We start from the raw sequence: 21,519 nt of genomic DNA, 5'->3' as shown, positions 1-21,519 counted from the left end.
TTATCTTTGACTTTTAAACCCATAAAGGTCAGAAACGGGGCAACTTTAGTAGTTTGCGAAACCTCTGATCAAACTCAAGGTCCTGGAGAGATGCATTAAGCACTGAGCATGCACGAGTCTATTTACATAAATATGACCTCAGGGTGCTATTAACATTCATCTTAGGAAGCAATTCCTCCCCATTCCATCCCAGCAAGCCCTGTCAAGTTGTGCCTCGGCTCAATCCATCATCAGCACTGCTGAAGCAACAGCCGAGGCCAAGCTTCACTTACTCCTTTTACATCCTTTAATAGCTTTTGAATTCAATAACTCGTTGCACCTTAGTGTTATTATTAAGCTACAATAGAACTCATTTATTATCTAGGTGTGAAAGAAATCGTTTTTTTTTCTCCCAAATCTCCTGTGTTCTAGGTGGATGTATTAAAAGCAGACATGGAGAGCGCGGAGTGGAAGATTTTGGAGAACCTTGTTCTGGAAGGAGTCCTGGATTCCGTGGGTCAGCTGCTGCTGGAACTTCACCTGCACTGGGCGGGCTTTGAGGTGGCCGGCGACGACCCGTCTGTGGTGCGGTACTGGTTCAGCCTGCTGAAGGAGCTCGAACGAGCCGGCTTTCGCCTCTTTCGCGTCCACAGCGATCCGAGCACACCTCGCCTTTTTTTACACAAGAACATCTTGAATGCCAGCAGCGCCTACACCCTGAGCTGGGTGAACGTACGGTGGAAGCCTTCATGGACGGCACATAAACATAAAAAGTTAATCTTTTAGACTCGGTCTCTGGTCTGTGACGACCTCTCACATAGATGAAGTAATAACTTCCAGAGGCTCTGTGTTTGTTGGCTGCAGGTCAGCCCGATTTAGACATTCTTGAAGCCTGGCTCACGGCCAGCCGTTCCATCTTCATAAACGACTACGGCCAAAAGACCACACAGGTTGTACAGTGGATACAAAACATACATATTGTTCCAAGGAGAAGGTAAATGAAAGAGCCTGCCTCTCTAAAAGTAAGTGAATATAAAAGAGAAGCAATTTGTACTGCCTACAAAAGGCAGTATGCTATTTACAAGAATACAATCCTTCTCCAGACACTTTATAAGGTACAGCTTGCTAGTATCTTTTCCTTTTCCCTTCAGAGCATAGATTCAGCAATGTGTCAGAAACAGTCTTCACAGATTTTCTTGAATATTGACATGACAGCATCACACAAATCCTACTGAGTGGTTGGCTGCACATCCGTGATAGGAATCTCTCGTTCCGCCGCATCCCAAATGTGCTCTGTTGGATTGAGATTTGGTGACTGGCAGAAAGTGGACTACCCCGAGATCAGTGTTGTTAAAGAAACCAGCCTGGGAGGATTTTAGCTGGGCTACGTGGTACTAAAGTCATCCACCTCCTACCACCTAGAAAGTGAAATCACAGTTCCATGTTATCTGACCATCTACCGTCTTAATGTAATAGGTCAAGCGGTCTGATGTTTTCTTGTTTGTTCTCTTTGGTGAACTTGTTCAAACCACGGCCTCAAATCCTTGTTCCAGCTGGCTGCCACATCGCCTAGTAGGGTCATCTGAGGCAGCAGGCCATCTGCTTCAAGGTTTAATATGTGATGCATTCAGGGATGGTATTTTGCAATCAATCGTCATTTGAGATACTCTGCCTTGCCATCCATCTTGCACCGATTTTCCTCTGCCATCAATGAGGCGTTATTGTCCAGATAACTGAAAAATATATCCTGTGGATTTTTCTAATCTACCAGCAAGTCATTCTTCTCAGATCACTCCTGCTTGTGGCAAGGAACATTATCGTGCTTAAATAGGACACTTCCAGAGGTAAGCATAGTATCCAAAAAATTGTACTCAAGTAAGAGAAGCACTACTTCAACATATTTTTACTCAAGTAAAAGTAAAAAGCAGCCATCCAAGAAATTACCCGAGTACAAACCATATTTGGTAAAAGGTCTACACAAGTACTGAGTAACTGATGAAATTATCATTTAATATTTAGAAATGACATCATCAGATGGATCACATATAAAGTGGAAAGTTTGTAAATTTAAGGACGAAAATGACAATAATTCATACAAGTAGCAAAAACCTATGAAACTTCAACAAAAACTACAGGTTTGTTTAATTGTAGCAAGTAGCGACAGTTCATAATAAAATTACTCAAGTAAAAGTAAAAAGCACAGTGTAGTAAAAATACTCCTAAAAGGACATTTTTCAAAAACAAATTACATTTACTCCAATTACATTAAGTAAATGTAGCTAGTTACTACCCAAATTTGGCCTCTGCCAACAGGTGAAGTTTCCATGAATGAGGGTAGATGCTCTACAAGAATGCGTATGTAGGCGGTACCTAATAAAAGTAACATCCACATCAGTAGCAGGACCCGTGGTTTCCCTGGGTTACCCTACACATCTAAGTGCCTCGGCCAGCTTGCCTTCCTCCTGCAGCTCCACCTCTCACAGATTCTTGAATGTCTTTGTCCTCGTTTGTATTCCCACCTTTTTATGGGTCATAAAGTTAGGATACTGGGAATTTTGTGGGTCTAGAATAAAATATCAAATCGCACTGCTGTTGTGTGCAGATAAGATCAAATGTTTCACACGCTCAGCTTATATATATATATTTTTTCTCCCTGACTTTGTGTTTGATGATGGTTAAAGAAATAAATTTTGCACCACAAATCAGTTTCATTTTCTAAAATAGGAAATGGGCAGAATGTTTATTTCCACAAAAGGATGTTTAGATGATTACAAACACTTTGTAGAACAAGAAATTTAAAAAAGAACAGAACACTACTAGAAATAAAAATACGTGTCGTTGACCCTGTAATATTTCTTTTGCCATATCATTGCTAAAGATTCCAATATGCTCATTCTTGTACACACACAATATGTACATATTTGAGCTCTTATTTCAAGATACAAAAATACACTTAAACAAGTAGACTGGATACCAGCCTGTTGGCTTTCGCTCAAAACTATTTAATAAAGTCCAAGAATCACTGACTTCTGCACATAATTTTAGACGCCATCAGAGTTAGTCCCAGAGTTTGATCTGTCCATCCCAGCCGCAGGTGATGACCTTCGAGGTTTCGTGCGGATGCCACAGAGCACTGATGCAGACTTTGTCGTGAGCCTTGATCCTGTGATAGAGCTTGGTGGTCTTCCAGTCCCAGATGTTCAGCTTTCCATCTGCATCCCCCGATACCACATAGCTGGAAGAAAGACAGCAGTTCAGTAGGAGGGAAAAGGTGGAAGACGTGGCTTTAAAGTCTAGTCTTTTTTTCTTTTTTTTTGACTGTCAGAAGTTGTGGTGCAGCAATGAATAATGACAGAAGGTTAGAGCATCTGTAAACCAATGTGGGCAGTGGTGGGCGAGACATGGACAAAAATTAAATGAAAGCTGGATTGCCAAAGTTCATGTAATTATAGATTTTTTTTTTCTTCTAATCTCATCAGTAAATGGAAGTTCTTACAAAACAAATGAATAAGGAAGCCTTATAGTAATAAAATCCTCTGTTAAAATGTTATGGTATTTATAGTTAGACTGTTACCTGTCACTATTATTGTTATTCTGACTTTGAGATGCACTGAAGTAAAAATATAAAATAAATACACACTGAATTTAATATTTTCCTTCCTGCTTATTAGATAACAAGTCTGGTGGCCTACCATTAATTTATTCATAGGCTTTTTTGTCATTGATATTTGAGAAACTTCCTCTGGTTTTTGTTCGATCAGAAAACACCCTACCTCATGTCTGGGGAGAAATCCACTTGGCAGGCGTAGCCGGCCACCATGTGACCCTTGAAGATTTTCTTTTTGTTCAGTCTGAAGCGATTCTGGGCTCCAAAGATAAGGATCTGGTTGTCCATGGACTGGCACGCCAGCCATTTACCTGAAATTAGAAACCAGCGTGTGTAAACAGCGGGAGAAACTCGTCTTTCCCAAGCACAGTTTAAAAGTCTTGGCAATGCAGCACAAGATGTTTAAAAGGGAAGGGGGGTAAAACATGTTTATTATCAAGTGAAGCGGCATTAAAGCTACAAGATTGTACAGAACATTTTAAATTGCCTGTTAGCTCACTTCTTGGCCTCATTTGCATGGCTCTGTACAGCCAGAGGTTTAACAAGCAGACACTGAGATCTTTGAAGTCGTATTTTTATGCTGCTGCCGGTCGAGTTGTAAACCTAGCATCTAAATTCAGGACTCGAACATTTTAGCTAGAAAAACAGCAGAAACTTGAGTCGAGCATAAAACTTTTAAAATAAAAGGAGGACAGTTCCCCAAGAAGGGCACGGGACCCATCGTTCTACCTTCATTAAATGAGAAAGATTGAAGCAATTTAAGAAAAATTAGGCAGGCTTTCTCATCATTAGGTGCTCAATTATAATCTGTTTCGCGCTGCATCTCAGCTCTTGACATGACGACAGTTTCAAGTCACTACACAGCAAAGGGAAGCAGTAAATCACTTTCAGGGCATCACACAACTCACTGCACCTCTTAACAGGAACATGATTATTAATGAGGTATGAAAGCAAGGTATCCATTCGGTGTGTACGTGCATGTTACATCCCTCTCCAGAAAAAAAAAAAAAAGAACCTTTAAAAAGCCCCGAAATGTCTACTGTAATAGGTACAGGAGAGCAAAAACAACTTTCAGTGAAATAGGAAGACGCAGAGAACTCAAAAGAACAAGAGACTGTAGATGTGGCGCCAAGGGGGGGCCAGGTGTCATTTAGGCGTAAGAGAAAACTGAATGGTTTCCCACTGAGAACACATTCATTATTCACACGCCGAGGAAAAACAAATCATGTTGGGACAAATACAAACGTCGACCAGGAGGAGGGAAGAGAGTAAAAAAGAGAACATGAGGGGAAAGGGATTTAGGCAGGTGGAGAGGAGGGAGCAAAAAGCTGAGTAAGGCCCCAGCTGAAGATGATGGGCTGCAACACAGAGCCTATTAATTGGAAAACCAAGAGCTGGAGCTAAAGTGGAATGTCCATTTCTGTTAGTGTTCCTTATACAACTTGGTTGCTGTCAGATTCAGTTTCCATTCCCACTCAAAGTTTTGCAAACAAAATAGAAGAAAAAAAAAGGCAAAATTAATCTATCCTAGTGTGTAAAATCTGCATAATAACCCCGAATGCCCTTGTCACACATCTTGATCTGTTCTTAATAAGCATCTGACAACATCAATATTCAGTACAACTGAGACACAGTGCCAGCAGCAAGCCTGCACTACATAAATCATAATACTAATTTCCAACATGCCTGGGCTCAATACATCTGCCCATAAGGAATAGATTGACATTTGGAAAGACGCACTTCTTCACTTCCTTGGCGGGTTTTAATGGGAACATCAATAACGCCTTCAGATCTGTATGTTAATTATGACGCTAAACCGAGGAAACGGTTTGCTTATCGTTGCAAAAAGACAAAAAAAAAAAAGGGGGGGAGAAAGAGAAGCAGCAGGCCTGGGTCTGTTGGTCGAAAAAAAAAATAAAAATTCCCCATCAGCATTTTTAAATGTTTGTAGTTTAGGTGCTTCAGGTGGACGGGTACATCTGCGATTTAAATGCTTTACCATTTCATGTCTTGGTGTACTGGCGGACCTTAATAAATCAGAGTGTCATTTTAAACTTTCTTTAATTTATAATTAAGTTCTAAAGTGAAACTCCTGTTATTTAGATTCATTGCATACACAATATGATTCTTTTCACTTGTTTACTTAGTCAGGGCTTGTTCTGCATGAATATTTATAATACCATACTATGTGACACAGAGGTGATTGGCCTGCGGTTCTGCTGAGGTTTTAAGGAAGACTGGGTTGCATCCATCCCTATTGCTTATGCACGCCTTCTATATCACGTTTTCTTTTCACTTACTTTCACGCTTGGATACAAGAGTTAGCCTCTTTTAGTGGGCATCAATTAGGGATGGCCGATAAATCAACAAAAATATATATCATGATAAAGATGCGTCATCCATACAAAAAGAAAATATGTCCAGTAGAATTTCACTGAACTCTGGTGCAGAACCGCACAGCATTCTGGGGGATGTAGTCAGAGGAAAAGCTTTAGTAGCTCGACCAGGTGGCATCAATTAACTCACTCGCTCATTGGTAACCTAGCAACAAACCATTGAGTAACACCTGTGCAGCAGGAGCTCATCTTAAAAAGAAAAGACAATGATGTGGAGTGAACGGAGAAAATGAGTGAAACGGGTCATGAGGAAATTGTAGATAAAACAGGAAAGGTGACATCACCGGTTCACATATTTAAAGCGGAAAACAAATCAATACAAAACAAATAATTATAGACAGATGTGAAACACGTCTATTGTGATTTCTGCCGTACCGTCCAGCCCCAGTCTCAACATCTGCCACCTCGACAAATGACAAGTCGGCAGTCTTCCCTAATATTATACAACACTTTGGTATTATCATTTCATAATCATGAAAGTGAACAAAACTTACGGCCCTTCCCAGTGCCAAATAATATGGTTTGCAACAGATGCAGAGGTCTTTGTTCATAACAATCCGCACAGCTGTAACCAGGTGGGAAGCTGCAGGCTGAGAAACTCGGAAATCCAGTTTACCAACAATACAGAAACAACCACAGCAGGCCTGCAGACCACAAACTCCTTAGACTGACTCGATTTATACCAACTTGTTCTGCAGATCTTGTGCTGTTTTACTCCTCTGAGAAACGGCCAACCTTGGGCAGTATGAATCTACATCAGTGTGGTAATGTAGGTTTGAGTTCCCTAGAGTCCTCCACTCTATGTTGCAGTTTGTGTGTTTTTGAGGTTTTTTTTTTTTTTTCTCCAAAAATCAGGGGACTCACCATTGGGAGATAGAGTCACAGCTGGCATGGAGTGCATACTGGGCTCAGCGATGTACTTGAAGTCCACAGGGATGTCCCTGAAAAAGACACAAAGCCTGGTGATCCCATATGACGACGGATTAAGCACCGGTTCAGCCTCTACAACCCCAAAGGGAAACAGTTAATAAACCTCTCTGCTAACCTCTGCTGTTCTGTCTGCGAGCCTGAAAAATACTTAACACCGACAGCAAAACGGCAGCTGTGGAACAGCAAAATTATCGGTGTAGTTAGAGCTAGTTAGAGCACGTAAATATCTGAATAAAATCCGAAAGCTTTTGATGTCGAACTGTGACTGCACAAGCAACCAATTATTTACGAAATCCTTATTTGCTCTCCTCACACTGTCGCCAGTCCTTTCATGCTCTCTCTGTTTGTCTGCTTTGGCAGAGATGTGCCACTATTTGATCTTAATTGGTCTGAAGCAGATCTTTCACATTTACGGCTCTCTGTGTTTGTCTCCGTCATTATGAATGGAAAGGGCTTTGCTTGGTCGTCGGGGGACGTCTTAAAAAAATAAAGTTACTCAATGTCACTAATGTCTCTCTGTGTCTTTCCCAGCACATTTTGCATCGGAAGTGTGCTTAAGAGTTTTAATCTGGAACTGATCCTGCCATCTGTTTACACTGAGTTATATCAGTCTTCTAATGTGACGGGGAACAGCTGGAGTTAAATGAAAGCAGTTTCAACAAACTAATAAGGGAGAATAAGAAAGTAAGAGATGATAAACATTATTTCTGCAGTTCTCTGGAAGAGAACTCTAAGATTTTTATTACATAATAATTTAAGAACTACAGGAATTTGGAACTTAATTATGTAGCTAATATTTACCTATGAGCATTTTTTTTAAAAAATGAAAGAAATAGACACTATCCTATGTCAAATAAATCGATAATCAATGTAACATTTTGATTTTAATCCCCTAAACATAAAAATAGACACATTTAGGAAACAGAACTTTATTGCCTGTTTAATTTTCTACTTATTCATATACATTTTATTATTTTGTATGAATTACAAAAATAAATTCTTAAAATATAATTTATGACAGTACTAGAAATCTGAACAAGGAGTTTAAAGTTTTTTTTAGGACTCAAATTAAATTCAGCAAGTAAAGCTTTTGAAGTCCTGCAGTGGAGCTGTAGAGAGAAATGGAACAACAAATACAATTTTTGTCCAAGGGACATTATTGACTAATAAACGTGTGTTTACAGTGATTACGCTTGAGAAGACAACAGGATTTTTAGAAGAATCTGATCCGTAGTAAAAAGTCAGGCTGGAAAGTTTCTTGCTTAAAAGACTAATTTAAATTAAAATAAACCAGAGAAGTTCGCTGCCCAAACTGTGACCATAAATTGCAACAGTTATTTTCATAACTTTATTCTTTTTTTTCCCCCTCAGGTGCATATTAGCAAATATTAAGCTAAGCTCTCAGATTGATTATCCTAAAAACCTTCATCAATACTTGTTCCCTAATAATAAACCAGTGCTTTAGATTTATTTACTTCTCAGACACATCTGATGTATGTAAATATATGGAAAAAAAACAAAAAAACAACAAAAAAAAACATGTAAGCTTAAATATATGTAGGTATTTACCTCTTATGGATTTTTAATCTATAAATCTGTGGCCAACCTTTCTCTACAGTCAATATATGTCTTCTGGCCAATTCAAATAATTGTCAGGCAATTAATCTGGTCAACAACTTGTTGATTTACTCCCACGGTTTTGTCTCCCAGGAGACAATGTGGAAAACAGACTCTCAGGCTACAGCTGATTGGCTTCTTCTGGTCTTTACAAGATCAACATTTGCTCTCTGTTTCTAAATTTAAAAATATGGAAGTTTTTTTTTTTTGTGCAGTTGGGAAAAACAAACTAGGAGCTTCGTTTCACTAAAAATATAAAGCAGAGAATAAAAGTCCTTATTCTAAATATTAAGGCCTTCTATAAATATTTACAATCTTTGAGACGGAAACAGCAGAGCTTGTTTATATCCTCCCAGGCACTGGAGCCAATAAACATATCATTGTTGGTGGTCTGTCTTGACTGTCTGCTGACACCAAACAAACCAGGACATATTAGCATCCTTTAATTCTTTAATTCGTAGTCTTTACTCACCACTCCCAGACTCGCAGACTCTTATCATCTGACGTGCTGACAAAGCGGCGATTTTCGTCAACAAAGGTGATGGTGTTCACAGCACCCAGGTGGCGATCGTACTCCTGAACCACCTCGCTCGTCCTGATGTCCCACTGTCCAGCAAACACGGGCAGAAAGCAAAACAGAAACAAGTAAACACTCAAACCCCAAACAAGTCTAAACAAACAGGATGATCTGAGCAACCAGCGAAGAATCAACCGTAATAAAAAAAAGTGTCAGCATACAGTTTTCTAAGCCAAGAGAAGTTGGATGACAGTGGGAATTTCCTCCTTTGAGGAAATGTTCAATCTGTGTCAGCGTTGAGAAATTGTTCAACTGCGGTGAAGCGATGACAGCAATTAGCAATCAAATCAAATAGGCCTCGGATTTGAGCATCAATATATTTTTGGAGAGGATCTTGCACAAATTAAGATGTAAAAAAAAAAAAGTTTCCACGCAGATGCTCCCACCCCCAAGCAAGAAAACAAACAAGAAACGTGCATGCAGTTCTGTCCAATTTCATTTGTGCTCTTTTATTTAAATCCTCCCCTTGGGGCCAGCAGCCATCTGTGTTCGTCGCCTGGAGGACAACTGCATGATTTAACGTTAGCCCCGATTGAGATAACAAATGCAGTTCACACCGATAGTTAGGGAGCAGAGCTGGTGCTTTCTTTTTATACATATTTTAATAGTTTATTCTTAGAAGAAAAATATATAAAATCTTTCAGCTCCATTTGTCCTCTGGATGTTACTACCACACAAACTTTTACGTGATGTGATGGTTGCACTACATTACACCGTTTTCTTCACTGCTCGTGTGCAGCCTGTGATTAATGACTTGCTCTAGTCCTGTCATCCACTGATCCCCGTGCAAGTCCCACACAGACACGTACACAAGTGCTGAAGTTTGAGAGAGAAGTGTAGTTTGTGCTCCCGTGAGCTCAGGCGCCAAACGCGGAAACTGTAGTGCATCTGCCCTGCAGACACAAGCGGATCGCTCGCTGTCCTTTACCTGAACAATCTTCTTATCCGACATCCCGGCCACAAAAAGATTCTGCTTGTCCTCGTCCGGATTGAACTTGACGCAGTAGGGTACCTTCCTGTTTGTGAAGCGAGAGATACACTGGCCTGTGGAGAGGGAAGTAAATTGAAAGTCAGGGTTCCAGAAAAATCCATTGTTTCTTCTTTTTTTCTCTCCTTTTTTCCATTACGGCACACTAAAGCTGTCCACAACTTAAAGAACACAGTCTGCAACTTTTGTTGCTGTGGTGCTCAATCCCCAGGGGGAGCGACAAGTCAGCTGGAAAACAGAAAATGCTGTTTACTTCTGTTCATTCTGCGAGGAAGATAGTGCTGCATATGAAGGAATACAAAACTGCAATGGGGACTTTTCAATCAAATCTACCTGCTGCTGGGACAGAGTTAGATAAACAATCTCTATCACACAGAAATCAACAAAACAGACAACAATTTAAGAAATATCTTTTTTTTTTTTTTTTAAACAAATCAACAAGTGGGGGATTTAACTCTTTTCTGCCCTCTGCTGGAGAAGCATTCTTCAACTTGAAAGGGTGTCAAATTTCAACACAACAGAGGGAGGATGTAAAGAAAAGGCTTCAATCTACACAGAGATGTAGACAAACGTAGCTGTTCATTTGCTATTTAGTAGAATCAAGACTCAGTCAAAAGGTGACAAAATGCATTTCACAGCAATAAATGTCAATAAGTGCTTCCTGGCGGTGTCTGCACCACATGACAAAGCAACATGTCTGTTCAGCCACCTGAAATCAGAACCTGGACTGGTCTAGAAGAGACAAATTAGAGATGCACCGATCCGATGTTAATATCTGTATTGGTCCCGATACTGTGAGAAATTCTAGATATCAGTGACAATGTGACTGATCCATAAGGGCAGATCTATTCAGTCTAATTCTATGCTGAGTGCTCTGAACAATGGCATGCTTCATTATTTATTTTACATTATATTTAAAATCCACAATTCCACTTTCTGAAAAATTTGAAAGAAGGTTCGTTGCAGTTTATTTGTACATGTTTGACCAAGATAGTCAACCTATTGTTTTTGTCAGTTTCTTTATTATTTATGTTACATTGGCAGTTATATATCTAATTCTGTAAGAGACGCAGCTTACCTGTCTCAGAGTCCCACAGTTTAAGGTAGCGGTCGTATGCAGCACTGAGGAACTGAGTCCCACTGTTGTTGAAGCAAATGTCTCGCACTGCTTTGCTGTGACCTAATGCACAAAAAAGAAAAAAAATCAAAGCAATTATAAGCACACAACTATTGCAATAAAATCATATTTTTACACTCAACAAAAAATATGGCAAATTTTTGCCTCAGATGACTTATTGCTTACTGGCAAAATTATTCCATGATTCCACATGAGGAAGATGTGGAAGGGAAAATGTTTAGCAGAGCCTAACGAGGGAAAGGCTAAAACAAAAATTACAAGCCATAATTACGTCTTCAATGGCTGCGTGCTCTGTTTTCCTTCTAATTCATGTCCTCAACTGTCTGGCTCTTCCTCGTGCAGGAAGGTGATTTGAGATCCCTGCAGTCTGACTATTTGCAGCTGTCTCCCTTGTTAAAACCAGCTTTTATCAGCGGTATGCTGTTTCCACAGTGATAACAGAGCCCACTGAGGCTAAGCACCTGTCTGCACTCTTCCTCTAACCAGGCCTGCTGGCAGACCAAAGGCAACAGCATCGCCACTGAAAGCCTTGCGCTGATGTGTGTGCAGAAACGCACATGCATTACTACCACTGAAAACAGGTCACACAAGTAAGCAAATATCCCCCGTGTCCCTGGCTGAATTAAAATATGAAAATATCACTGATTGATATTCATGAATTTCCCTACCCTCGCTGTTCCCTGTTTTACTAAGTGATCCTTCGGGTTGGATGCTTCAAACCAGTCCACATTCTGTGCGGCGTTCAGTCAAAGTGGGTACTTCAAGCAGAAGTTTACAGAGCGACATATGCATTTAAAATGGAAGACCGGCAAGTCGTATGTTTTAATTTATGGTAAATGTGCGTGTACTGGAAAGAGTCCGATCCCTCAGGAAAAATATCACAGCTTCAGAATAGAAAAATAAATATTACATAGCTGATCATTAAATGCAGAGCAATGTTAATATTCACCTAGCGACATAACTAAATACTTCTAAAACTGCATTAGATAAGAAAAAAAAATATATATATATTTTAATCAGTATTGCCTTACATATGGACTCTTTTGTAATTTCATTCATTCCTAACTGGGTTTCCTTCTCCCCCCCCCCACATCGCCTCTCCATGTTCTGTGCCCTCCCTTGCCCCTCGTTCCCTTCAGCCCTGGGCTGCTGAATTATGCATGTTCTGTGAAGGAGCTGACAAGCAGAACCAAAGCTGCAAACAATCTCTATCCTGACAGTGTGCTGTCAGGGAGGAGTAGCAGAGTGTCTTGCATGCATTAGCCTAAAAACACTCAAACCTGGAATAATAAATATTTCTCTGTATGTATAATTACATTTAAAACGTAGCATCTCTGACAGTGGTCAGCAGATTTAAATGTTCCAGTGACGATGAGCTCATATCCGTCACTGCCGCACGTTTCCCAAAAGGCTATGTTTATTCAGAGCTTGAGCATATTTTCTGTCAGCATGTTTGCCGATGACATGCTGTTGTTCAGGAACTCTTGAGGGATGCAGCACTCAAAATTACATAAATAAAAAGATTCATCACCAGTTGACAACTTTCAAATAAACCATAGATTTAACAAAAAAATGCTTACTTACCAATAAATGTACGGAGACACCTCCTCTCTCCGTAGACCTCCCACAGCTAGAGAGAATTAGACACATCGAGTGATGGCCTGATCAGTACAGAGCATTGATGTGCTCAATGTTGTGCATATTTGTACAACGCTGTGTCTTGACTAAAATAGTCAACCAAAATAATCAAATGCACTGATCAGGTTTCTCTGGGGTGAAACTATTAGCTATACCACATGAGAAAAATATGTGCTGCAGGTCGGCTGATAAAGGTTGCTCTTTTGTATCCAAGAGAAAACAAAGGAATTAACCCCATTTATACATCAAAGCATCTAATGACCTTAAACGACCTTCAGTAGATATAAAAAAAAAAGTGAATCAAACACCTGTCTCTGATTAATGTGCTTATAGATCAAAACAGTGGAAGTTTGAAGTTTTCATAAAAATAAAAAAAATACATTTCCCACTATTGAATGAAGGGGGGAAAAATGCATATTCTGATTTGGGTTCCTACAGTATTCAAAATTTCCTACTTATACTCAATGTTTTAGACTTTTCTATCAATATAAAATGACATCGTAGGCATATGGGCAAAACATAAGTTTGGTTTTAACATCTGTTATATTCTAGTCATTTAATCCAACATTCAGTCCAATGCACTCTTAGAGCACCTCATCTTAAGACTGTAAACATAGGCAGCCACCTTGAAATGTAACAGTAAAATTATTAACATCTACTATCTTGAGGGAATCAAGAGTCTGTGCTGCTTAAATGACCTTCTGCTGTTATTAGATAATTTGATAATATACCTTGATCTTGCAGTCCATGGAAGAGGAGAGCAGAAGATGACCAGACCTGGGATATAATCGGATAGCACTGACACCCTGGAAACAAACAGATTTATTTACTTATTTATCTCCTTCTTATGAAAGTATTTGTTAGTACCGATATCATACAGTGTTGTACTGTACAGTTTTGGGTTTTATCTAGCTTTCAGGTGTCACAGTTTATAACATCTACACATTTTTGTGCATCTTTTTAACTGGTGAAATGTTTTTGAGAGGTTAATGGTTTTCAAAGTAAAGTCACACTTTACACAATAATGTAGCACACATGAATTCATTTCAATTCAAAATGCTTACAAAGACATTTTGAATTGTCTTACAAAGACAATTGAATTGTCTTACATTGGCATTTTGAATTGTCTTACAAAGACAATTCAAAATGTCTGACAATCTTACAGTGTTTGTCACTGAGAGACAAACACTCTCAGTGTTCCTAGTTTTCTTTTTGCATGTCAAAATGTTCAGAGAAAGAAACCATAGAAATATCAACAAAGCTCACTTTTAGGTTACTTCATTAGCAACAAACCCCCATGTTCTCCTTTTCCCACTTACCTTGGTGTGTCCAGACCAGACATGAATCTGTTTCTTTGGCAGGTAACACTTATCTGGAGCATCTGCAGAGCGCAAGTTGACGCCCACATCCTGTGGAACATGGAGGTATGACCTGCCCTGGTAGTCATACATGTCTTTGACTGCAGACAGGAAGAAAGACAAAATGTGATGTTTAAAACAAATTTTAAAAAAAGGAGAGAAAATTTAACTCCTCTTAGTCATTAACCGTGGAAAAAGATTGTTTTTGATTAATTTCACTAAAAGCCATTGAAAATATAAAAGCATCTTAATTACCGTGAAGAATGGTCTTCTCTTCTCCTGGAGCCTCGTCTTCATTCCTTCCCTTCTTCTGCCTTTTAGCAGTGATCTCATCAAGTTCTTTCTTCTCTTCCTGTACAATAAAATTAATTATGAGGAAACAACCCAGCAATTGTCATATTTTATATAATTATGAAGACAGGCCCGGCAACGTGAATCAGTTTAATCTCGAATGAATGCCAGATTATGAGGGCTTTAACATGGCTGTGTGGGCGAGTGGAGTCACAAAGCCAGTGATAAGTAGCATCTGCTGCACCAAATGTCTGATCTAATGTAGAAAAATACATTAGACTGGATATAAAGGGCTATACAGATGCCTCTTGGTAGCTGCAGAAAAAAAACATTCTGTTGGGGCTTTAACTTCAGTATTCCTGCTATGAATTATAATAAAGAATAAAATACACACACTCTGCTTCATAATTGTGATTTAAAGACAATCACATATAATTTAATACATGTTACAAATGATCAGCAAATCATTCTGTAAACCAGCAATCCAGTTACACTAACATGTTTTCTAGCACATAAAACAATATTTCACCTCTGACGGTTTGGCCACATCTTTTTCGTCCACATATTTCGCCCACGGCCCCAGGAAGTTGTCAATCTCTCCCGCGTCCCCACCTTTGACCTTCTTCCTTTTCTCTGGCTTCTTCTGACCACTTTCAAAGACAGTCAGTCCTGGAGGAAGGAAGGATTACATTAGAGGTATTACAATTGTTTAATAATAACACACACACACACACATATATATATATATATATATATATATATATATATATATATATATATATATATATATATATATATATATATATATATATATATATAAGTTATTAAACAAACTAATTTAAAAGATAATCATTATTAATGCACACCTTTGTTTTTTTCAGCCTCTTCCACAGCACCAATATAGCTACAAGAGGAAGCTTCGTGTGTGTCAACAGAAGGATCTAAAGCGTAACCTACAAGCAGACAGAAGGATGTTGTTAAAAGAAAAAATGGTGTGCTACCTGCCCTAGAGGATACAGATCATTTTACCATAAGTAGAGAAAGTCCTCCTTTGCTGTTCAAACATAAAATCATTGACGTGAGCAGGTTCTGCATAGCCAGACAGCATGTTCCTTGGGGCCGACATCTGCTGGGACTTATATGGATTCGTCGGCCCAAACTAAAATGAAATGAGGCAACGATTATTGTCAGTGTCATCGAAAAGTGTTGGTTTTAGTTGCACTTCGCACAGTGCTTTCATTGATTTCTGACCAAATGGTTTTCTAGAACAAGTCGCCTTTTTTTGTAAAATAACATGCATTTCAATAGCAACTGGCTTTGTGATTCATAGAAGAGAAAATAAATGAATAAGATGGCAGAAGGATCAGGAGCAAAGATCTCTTCTCCTAAGGAAAAGAGAAATCAGGGGTCGACATGAACAAGATTTTTTTTTTAAAAAACAGATGCTATGAACCAACCAAAGGATTTTTCAAAAGTATCTTGGCTTCAAGAACAAAAATAAACCAATCTGTATTCTAAGTGCAGCAGTGAAACTAATCTTTTCCCAAGAAAATATCATCTTCATAATTCACAGTGGTTACAGCAAAGCTCAGCACATTGGCCCAATTCAATATGAGCTGTTTTAGTTCATATCGAATTAGAAAAAGTTATTTTAGAAAGAGTTACTTAGCTGCTGTAAAACTGTATCATGCCACATGTTGACATATCTAAAATACATTTTACATGGGTATTCTTTGAAGGGACACCATGTTCTGTCCTGGTTAAGTAGGTAATGGACACTCTTATGTGTAGAATATCTACAGTGGGTGAAAGGTGTAAGATGTACGTTGAGCTACATCATCTTTTTTATATATTCAGTATTTGATTATCATCTGCCCTGTAGGCATATATGTATTTAACTTAATTCATAAGACTCAGTCACATGAAGCATTAAGAATGCTAAGGTGAGTCAATCACCAATCCATCTGCATAGGGTAGAATGAAGTTAAGTAAAGTTACTACCAAATCTTTACTTCAACATTTAATTAAGACATAATTAGAAGTTTTGACATTATTCATGGAAACCTTTTGACTTGCAGGTGTACATTTTACGTGCAAACATATTAGTTTGTAGTTCTGTAATATTTTTTTGACGGACTTACCTCAGGGGCAAACATCGTTTCATATGTTGGGTTATAAGTGACTTCTTTCAGTGAAGGGTCCAAGTGTATGCCAGTCTCAACAGCCTCCTGACATGGAGACATAAATAATTAGCTAACAATGTTAACCAACTGATCTCACCAAGTTATAAAGTACCAACCCAATGAAATTAGAAGTTGGAGATTGTTCTCTGTTTGCAAAAAGTACGATTAACTAAACCTTGCATTACAATTAATAATATAGTAGTACATTCAGATAGCTATATCAGCGAAAATAAAAAGCAACAATGCCAAGAGTGTAAGCTACAGCTCAACGCCTTATGCTCTCCTATTCATTTTCCATTTAGTAGATGAAGTTGGTTATATTATAGTAGACAATACATTTAGTCAAGTCATTAAATACAAAATCCGCATTCAACGTCAAGCTAACGTTAGCTAGACAGCATCTCTTAGCTTACCTTAACAGCGACCTCCGGGGCAGAATTAAGAACAGCTAAAGACATTGTGGGTCCAGACTGCAGAGGTTTAAGGTGAGCCGTAGCATCCGGATCATCCGGACCAACTTTCTCGATACTGGTATTAGATTCTGACTCGTTTTCGGAGTCGGAATCGCTCCCGTACGAAGCGAGGGAAGCTATGGCGGCAGACATGTTGAATGTTGTGAAGTCACCGGAAGCAGGAGGCGGGACATCCGCTGGAAGGAAAAAAAGAGGGAACAATACACGCAGAAATAAAACTTGAAACTTACTTACCAGAAACTGGACTGTGATTTAATTTTGTTACAATAGTGGGAGGGGGGTGGATGGTGGGGGGAGAATCAGGTAAAAAGTAGCTGAATGAATTCATAAAATTACTTAAAGTGAAGCATGGAAAATGGATAGGAACTGCTACAACTGCAATTTTCAGATCACTACTCTACCTGGTTTATGTAACTTAAGTTAAGAAATCATAGAGTTCAAGACTTTTAATCATAGAAGTTACCGCATTATTTTTTACTAACAGCCTGTAGCGAGTTCTAGATTGTATGTTTGGTCATTTAAACAAGTAGCTATAAGCACATTTTTGTTCGCTTTACTTTTTTCATTTGAAACATCAGTACAGGGTACATCAGTATTGAAAAAATACTCATAACAATTACCGTCATCATTAATATGTCAATCTGTGGACGATATGTTTAAAAGGGAGTAGGAAAAAATAAGAAAAACAAACGGCTAGGTCATGCTAGAATATTGCAAAATTTTATCACACAATCTCATTTGCTTATTTCACATTAAGTTACTCACATTATTGAAGACACACGTTGGTCGTAATAAAAATGACCTGTTTGTATATTCCCTAATTCATACATTTGTACCTTTTTTTTGTATTTTATTGAACACGCCAATCTTCACTTTTTCTTTATCCAAAAAAGTTGTGGGTTCGTGGCAAAATATATATTTTTTTCTGTATTGATTTGTAATTTTTGTTTGAAATATGTTGTCTGTTTGAAAAAGCACTACAAGACATGACCCATATATGAAATCCATGAAAAATAGTTTTACAAACATCTCTCAGCTCCATACAATAATTTCTAAAAATGCAAATTTTTTTTTACTTACACGGCTAATATATTCACTAAATCATAATCTAAAGGATCGGAGATTAATAAATTGTACAGTTGGATCGATTGGACAGCGCACTATGACGATTCCACACTTTAGCCAATACTGCGAGCGCACGCGCTGTCCGCGAGCCTCCCACGATCACACATCAGCATGGGACGCCGTCTCGAGCCCCAACAATGGAGTGGCTCATACCATCGGCGCTGATTGTTGCGGGGACATTCTCCTCCAAACAAACCTAACACAACTCTCCTTACTTTGCCGAGACAACCTTTGTCGCATGGGATTTAAACCCGAAAACGGGTTCATGTTAAGAAATTGCCAGCTAGTTGGACCGGAACACATTTGATGTCAGTTTAAGTAATATCTTGCCAAAGAAACCCTTTGCAGGAAAAAAAAAGTGGCTGGATTGTTCTGCGCCGCCGCCTCTTCCAGCAGGAGCGCATTTGATATCAGAGACGGTGCAGCCATGGATCTGACCCGGGGATTTAAATACTTGGATTCAGTGGCACGCTGTGCAGCTCCGTGAGGATGGAAAGCAAATAAGTGGGATTTTAACCAACCTATCAGGTAATGTTTGAACATCGTGTAATGCTGCAGCCACTTTTAAATCCTACTCTAATAACATTGCATGGTGGACCTTAATGTATCTCAACAGTATTCAGCTGAACTTACTGGCTCAGAACAGTCACCATGTTGTAACGTTAGACCTAAACTGGAACTGCTAGACTAATAACGGTCTTGGTAATTCAACACTGTGACTCCCACTTTAACCCCGGATACAGGTGATAAACGTGACATTGATGGGATTCCAAAGTGATCAAATTCTCGAAAAAGTACCAAATGCGTGTTTCTAATGCTTAAATAAAGGTCGGATTTATAAAGGGACTGCTGGGTAATCAATTTCAGGGGAACATCTGCATGAGCTCCCGCTGCAGCAGTGTCTTGACATACATGAGGAATTATTGGCAAGAAACCCGGAGAGCACATATGCACGATGCCGCTCAAATTTCCACGCACGATCGAAACATCCGAGATATATACGCCAGCTGCTATGTCAGTAGCCGGGGAATGGTGGACGGAGAGTTTCAGAGCGGTGGAGTCAAACCGCTGGGAATGAATTTCTCCGCGATGAGGGGCCGGGGTCTTTCTCCAAGCCTGCTCGGTCTGCAAACTGTCATGGGGGGATGGTAGGTTGCAGCCCACTGGGGGAAAAAAATCATGGTTTCTGAAATTTGAAACCGTCTTTGTACTATTTAGAAGTGCGACAAGAAAAGTATGCACACTGAACCCAGTCCTATTGTGACTTGTGTGCATTTTTTTAAATCTTTTGTGCAACTGTAAGATTTTCTTTGCACTGAATGATCCAGTTGATGTGATCCTTCACAGTATTCACTTTACAACTATCAAGAATATCTTTGGAAGCATGTTCTTTCAAACCTTATGGAAGGGTTAATATTGTGTGAATCAAAGCCAGCTTGATCCATATGTGAACTTGGCAGCTGCTTTGGTCCTCCTAACCAACAGAGTGCGCCCAAGAGCACACAAATCAAGTTTACAAATTCATATTTTTGTACAAATTATTTCAGCGGTATTCAAAGCTTGTATAAATGATGCAGAGCCTCTGCTTCCATGCACAACTGAATATATATATTTTTCCTGATTAAAAACCCATTTTAATTTGCAACTTATCTGAAACATAGAACTGAGACCTATTAATATGATTTCCGTTCATACAGATTGATATATACTTATTTACAATTAAAATTGAAATTAAGTGCAGTAACATCCTAAAGATCTTTTTTCCTGAGTAACTTTTTTTTTTCCTAAATGGGACAATGCTCGTAAAATAGCACAGATGTTTTTACGCCGAATGTGATATGCAAGAACTTAATAATTTCACCAACTGTCCACTAATCAGTTTATTCAGCTCAGATCAGCTTTTTTACATTTTCAGAAGACATTAGGTTTTAAACTTTAAACACCTCATCAATGTCAGTCATAAATATTTGGTCAGAGATGTATGTGTTCGAAAGGAGAACGTGACTAGAATATTCATCATGTTAGTTGGGTGTAAAAGTGGCTTGTAGATGCCATAATCACTCACAATCAGCTCCGACATTGTTAAACGATGGTCTAGCATCATGACACCACCACAACACTTTTAGATGCCCTGAAACCCATTCCATTCCCACAACTGAAGCGGGCTGTTCCCGTGTTTATCTGATGCTTCCTGCGAACCTTTCTGCTTTGAGATATGGAATTCTTGCTTGGCTGGCACTCTTCTTTGTGAGAGAACAGTTTTGGCAAGCTTCCTGCAGAGGCTTTTTGGACTTCTCTTGTTTGTTGACATTGCTCTGATCCTCTGCCAGTCTCTTGGTTTCTCATGCAACCAAGAACAGTCTCTCCCTTTCTGTCTTTCTCCTTTCTGTCTCTCCTCTGAGGTGTGCTGGGGCGACAGGGGAGGCACAAACTCGTAGGGAGAGAGAGAGCGACGGAGCATGCACAGAGTTGGGGGGGGGTTAGAGGGGGAGCAAAAAAGATGATTAAAAGCTGAGAAAATGTGCCGGAGATTCTGGTGAAGTCAAAGAGAGCAACGTTGCAGTTCCCATTTACGTGGCATTTCGTGGAGCCACAGGCGGACCTCCTATCTCCCAGCTGCTCGGATGCTCCCGAGGGTCCGGCACACAGGAGCTATTGTTCCTCCTCTTGGCCAAGCCCACAGCTCAATAATGCTGCTTCTGTCCTCTGACTGAACTGGTCTGACAGAGAGACACCAGTGCACGGCTTAGCCTGACTGACTGGTGCTCCTTGTGTGTTACTACTGCTGTATCTACCACCTCCCGAGAGTTAAGTGGGAGGAGGCAAAGGTAGAGTTTCTGTGCTTTTCCTCTTATTTTTTTTTTTTTTTTTTTGAAACAGACTTCATCAAAATAGGATTTAGTTGTTCGTCATGCATTCCGACCTGCAAGCACAGCTCAAAAAATGAAATGTAATGAAAATGTTTGACGTTTTTTTCACTCATTTCAGAAAGTGATACCAATTCATCACACAGAGTGAAGTAGTTCAAGCCTTTATTTCTTGTAGTTCTGATTATTATGGCTCTGCATTGTGATTCCGCTGAGGTGTTAAGGTAATTTGCATTGTTGGGTGTGGTGTCTCTCCTGTTCCTCTTCACAATACCCTAGAGATTCCCAGTGGGGTGCCGGTCAAGGGGTGGGGGGTTTCTGGTCAATCAGGCACTCTGACTCCATGGTCATT

The 21,519-nt window shown here is 39.3% G+C and overlaps 3 protein-coding genes across 5 annotated transcripts in view; 2 read left to right on the top strand and 1 right to left on the bottom strand.

The window, feature by feature from the left end:
- Positions 1 to 4,600, top strand: part of mettl24 (methyltransferase like 24) — a 35,896-nt gene extending 31,296 nt beyond the window's left edge. The window contains exon 5 of the mRNA XM_015012985.2: positions 412 to 4,600. Within this exon, the coding sequence (XP_014868471.2) occupies positions 412 to 765 (354 nt within the window). The 3' untranslated portion in view covers positions 766 to 4,600. The remainder of the gene's footprint in view (positions 1 to 411) is intronic.
- On the bottom strand, positions 2,686 to 17,333 carry cdc40 (cell division cycle 40 homolog (S. cerevisiae)). Its single transcript, XM_015012863.2, has 15 exons — positions 17,116 to 17,333; positions 16,661 to 16,747; positions 15,549 to 15,678; positions 15,386 to 15,472; positions 15,049 to 15,188; positions 14,484 to 14,580; positions 14,190 to 14,329; positions 13,602 to 13,676; positions 12,817 to 12,862; positions 11,173 to 11,274; positions 10,035 to 10,150; positions 9,002 to 9,135; positions 6,847 to 6,923; positions 3,753 to 3,897; positions 2,686 to 3,214 (listed from the first exon to the last, which is right to left on the bottom strand). Exons 1-15 carry the CDS (start codon positions 17,305 to 17,307, stop codon positions 3,037 to 3,039), a joined length of 1,746 nt encoding a protein of 581 aa, XP_014868349.1. The 5' UTR covers positions 17,308 to 17,333; the 3' UTR covers positions 2,686 to 3,036.
- A 1,071-nt stretch (positions 17,334 to 18,404) lies between these two features.
- The window catches only part of wasf1 (WASP family member 1), a 56,931-nt gene continuing 53,816 nt past the window's right edge, over positions 18,405 to 21,519 (top strand). The window contains exon 1 of one of the 3 annotated variants that reach the window (XM_015013104.2): positions 18,405 to 18,828. The gene's annotated coding sequence lies outside the window, so the exon portion shown is untranslated. The remainder of the gene's footprint in view (positions 18,829 to 21,519) is intronic. The other 2 variants (XM_015013186.2, XM_015013267.2) reach the window with 2 other exon arrangements.

Source organism: Poecilia mexicana, unplaced genomic scaffold (assembly GCF_051168715.1).
Source record: "Poecilia mexicana isolate PSO_F unplaced genomic scaffold, ASM5116871v1 scaffold_21, whole genome shotgun sequence".
Lineage (NCBI taxonomy): Eukaryota > Metazoa > Chordata > Actinopteri > Cyprinodontiformes > Poeciliidae > Poecilia > Poecilia mexicana.
Note: the sequence above shows the minus strand (reverse complement) of the source record. Positions and strands in the feature narration are given on the sequence as shown.

What these genes read in the sequence shown, in the direction of transcription:
- cdc40 (XM_015012863.2), bottom strand. Translation starts at nt 17,307, where the DNA reads ATGTCTGCCGCCATAGCTTCCCTCGCTTCGTACGGGAGCGATTCCGAC. An exon ending in AGAGAAGACCATTCTTCACG is followed by an intron (nt 14,330 to 14,483) that starts GTAATTAAGATG and finishes TCCTGTCTGCAG; the next exon opens with TCAAAGACATGTATGACTAC. An exon ending in GTGTCTCCGTACATTTATTG is followed by an intron (nt 11,275 to 12,816) that starts GTAAGTAAGCAT and finishes TTTGTGCATTAG; the next exon opens with GTCACAGCAAAGCAGTGCGA.